We start from the raw sequence: 3,935 nt of genomic DNA on the forward strand, positions 1-3,935 counted from the left end.
AAAAGAAAAGTCAATTCCTCTTAGGTGTTACCATGGGTGATTTGTACCACTGTAGCTCCTCGACCAGTTGGGCAAGAGAGACATTTCAGACGGTTACTGGAAGATGAGAAGATGTGCTTTACGAAACTTTACGGAGCATCATTAGAAAGCACAAGTAACGATGGTCCAATCACAAGTAAGAATTGATGACGCACGGAGCAGAGACGCAGGTGTGGAGAAGTGGAAATGCCCCCCAAAAAGGCCTGGAGATTTAAAAACCTGAGTGTCCCAGGCTCAAAAACTTTTTTGTACATATTTATTATAATTCATATTTAACGTTGATGTTGTGTTACATTTTCTTCCTGCTGAATATCAGTTTCTACTTAACTAAATATCTGAAAAAACAGAGTCCGTTTGTTTCCACTTTATGCTGTTGTTCCATTGTAATAACAATACAATAATTTAAAATGACTGTCAGATATTGAAGGTGGAGTTTATTCTGACAAAAGGGGCAAAAAACATTCACTTATAGTATGATTTCTGAACCTTTTATAGCCAAAATAACCAAAAAAGGCAGTCTGTATAATACTTGGTCAGTAAAGGGTTAATATTGATGGGTTCTCACATACCAGTATTTAGCCACGTCCCTGATCAAGATGATTGTTGTGATCATCTTGACTGCAATAACAGAAAAATACTTTTAAAGAAGGATCAGAGTTTCTTTTTATTTCTGTCAAACATTTATCACATTTTTGTGGAGCTGAATGTGTTTGAAAAACCTTTAATTTGCTTACTGACTCATATACCAACTACTACACCTGCTGCACCCTCTCACCTCTGATGGTGTTTGAGAGACAGAAACAACTGAAATGAACATAAACTTAAATGCAACATAAGCATCATGTCAGTGGCTGCCTTATCTGTATGTTTAGGATCATTATCCTCCTGCATTGACTGAAACTGAAGGACTGTTTGTTAACTTCAGTGAGAACTCTGACATTTCTAAACTGAAGTTTATTTATATAGAAGAAGGTGTTAACAAGCTTAAAAGTTGATGTGAGCACAAAAAAAAAAAACAGGTCAAACAGACTTCGCTCTCAAACCGCTCCTCTTTCTGGAATGAGACACACCCTGATAAACAAGACAGGCTCCATTCACTGCAGAAACATGTTGCTGAGATCAGAGCTCAGACTAGTTTCAGTTATAAGGAAGAGAAACTCACACAGTCACTGACACTGAGAGGAGAAATGGCACAGAAAGGAGTTCAGCTGGACCGAGAAACCTTCTCTTGTTCCATCTGTTTGGATCTACTGAAGGATCCGGTGACTACAACCTGTGGACACAGCTACTGCATGAACTGTATTAAAGCCCACTTTGATGAAGAGGACAGGAAGGGAATCCACAGCTGCCCTCAGTGCAGGAAGACTTTCACACCGAGGCCTGTCCTGGAGAAAAACATCATGTTTGCAGCTTTAGTTGAGCAGCTGAAGAAGACTGGACTCCAAGCTGCTCCAGCTGATCACTGCTATGCTGGACCTGAAGATGTGGCCTGTGATGTCTGTACTGGGAGGAAGCTGAAAGCTATCAAGTCCTGTTTAGTCTGTTTAATTTCTTACTGTGAGAAACACCTCCAACCTCACTATGATGTAGTTCAGTTTAAGAAACACAAGCTGGTGGCCCCCTCCAAGAAGCTCCAGGAGAACATCTGCTCTCGTCATGATGAGGTGATGAAGATTTTCTGTCGTACTGATCAGCAGAGTATCTGTTATCTCTGCTTGATGGATGAACATAAAGGCCATGAAACAGTCCCAGCTGCAGCAGAAAGGACTGAGAAGCAGAAGGAGCTCGAGGTGAGACGACTAAACATCCAGCAGAGAATCCAGGAGCGAGAGAAAGATGTGAAGCTGCTTCAACAGGAGGTGGAGGCCATCAATGGCTCTGCTGATAAAGCAGTGGAGGACAGTGAGAAGATGTTCACTGAGCTGATCCGTCTCCTCCAGAAAAGAAGCTCTGATGTGAAGCAGCAGGTCAGATCCCAGCAGGAAACTGAAGTGAGTCGAGTCAAAGAGCTTCAGGAGAAGCTGGAGCAGGAGATCGCTGAGCTGAAGAGGAAAGACGGCGAGCTGGAGCAGCTCTCACACACAGAGGATCACAACCAGTTTCTACACAACTACCCCTCACTGTCAGCACTCAGTGAGTCTACACACTCATCCAGCATCAATATTCGTCCTCTGAGCTACTTTGAGGATGTGACAGCAGCTGTGTCAGAGACCAGAGATAAACTACAGGACATTCTGAGAGAGGAATGGACAAACATCTCACTGACAGTCACTGAAGAGGATGTTTCACTGTCACCACCAGAGCCAAAAACCAGAGCTGGATTCTTAAAATATTCATGTGAAATCACACTGGATCCAAACACAGCAAACACACGTCTGTTATTATCTGAGGGGAACAGAAAAGTAACATTTATGAAACAAGAACAGTCTTATTCTGATCATCCAGACAGATTCACTGTATGTTTTCAGGTCCTGAGTAGAGAGAGTCTGACTGGACGTTGTTACTGGGAGGTGGAGTGGAGAGGGGGAGAAGTTGGTCTCGCAGTCGCATACAAGAATATCAGCAGAGCAAGGGGGTTTGGCTATGAATGTTTATTTGGATTCAATAACAAATCTTGGGCATTATATTGTGACACAAACAGTTTTCAATTTTGGCACAACAATGTCCAAACTGTCCTCTCAGGTAGGAGTGTAGGAGTGTACCTGGATCACAGAGCAGGTATTCTGTCTTTCTACAGCGTCTCTGAAACCATGACTCTCCTCCACAGAGTCCAGACCACATTCACTCAGCCGCTCTATGCTGGACTTTATCTTTATGGACTTGGATCCACTGCAGAGTTGATTAAAGTCAAACAGAGAAGACAGGTTCATGTTGATCCCTGACCATTATATGTACTTGTGTAGTTTCTAAATGAGGCTTTACATTTTAGAAGCTGAGAAGTTCAGTGGTCCATTGATGTGTGAAAATAATATTGCACTGATTCAAACTGTACTTACATTTATATACCTTACATCAATATAAATCTGAATTTGTTCTTATGGCTGATAATCATGTGAGTTTAAATGATACTACTCTTCATATTCAGCATGTTTGAAATCTGTCATCAGTCTGGTTAGTGGTTTTATTCTGTAGTTGCTGTAGTGGGTTGTCAAATGCAACAATATGTTGGAGCTGCAGTGATTCATCAGTTAGTCAATGATTAGAGAATTGATTGTTTTATCATTATTTTAGTCACATTTAAAGCTGGTTCCAGTTTCTGAAATGTGAAGATTGTTTATTTTCTTGATCATATATGACTGTAAACTTAATGTCTTTGAGCTTTGAACTTTTAAAATGTAACAAAAATTAAATAGTTAATGTTTGACATTTAATATTTTTTTTCATATGAAAACTTTGATCACACTCGATCATTTATACATTTAAATACAGACACTAAATGATACAGGCCTGTATATTGTGGAGGATAGACATGTTGCTTTGCCCTGAGCTGTGTCTGGCAGGCAGAGCGTCTCCACAAATCTGATGCTTCTGATTTGGAGAAAATGATCTGAGGGAGACACCTGGAATCTCAGCCTGGACACAAAGGGAATAAAATCAGCAGAGTTATAAACAAGTGGTGATGTTGAATGATTGGCAAATAAACATCAGTTTTAATAATGGACAAAACTGGATGAAATCGTTTCTTCAAAGCTTCTTTAGAAAATGTTTGTTTGTTTGTTTGTTCATTAGACATCTATTTTATTCAAACTGCTTCACCCAAAGCTTTTCTTCTTCTCTCATACATAAAATATAGTCATTAATCTTACTAACATGAAAAACGATTTTGTTGTCTTGTTTTAAATGTGTTCTCTAAATGTGCCTTATCCAGTCTGTATCCTGGACCCTTAGCAAATACA

The 3,935-nt window shown here is 40.1% G+C and overlaps 1 protein-coding gene across 1 annotated transcript; it reads left to right on the top strand.

The window, feature by feature from the left end:
- Positions 1-1,134: 1,134 nt before the first annotated feature.
- LOC113017237 (tripartite motif-containing protein 16-like) lies at positions 1,135-3,368 on the top strand. Its single transcript, XM_026160394.1, has one exon. It carries the CDS (start codon positions 1,227-1,229, stop codon positions 2,919-2,921), a length of 1,695 nt encoding a protein of 564 aa, XP_026016179.1. The 5' UTR covers positions 1,135-1,226; the 3' UTR covers positions 2,922-3,368.
- The last annotated feature ends 567 nt before the right edge of the window (positions 3,369-3,935 follow it).

The sequence above is a fragment of the Astatotilapia calliptera genome, unplaced genomic scaffold, assembly GCF_900246225.1.
Source record: "Astatotilapia calliptera unplaced genomic scaffold, fAstCal1.2 U_scaffold_1, whole genome shotgun sequence".
Taxonomy (NCBI): domain Eukaryota; kingdom Metazoa; phylum Chordata; class Actinopteri; order Cichliformes; family Cichlidae; genus Astatotilapia; species Astatotilapia calliptera.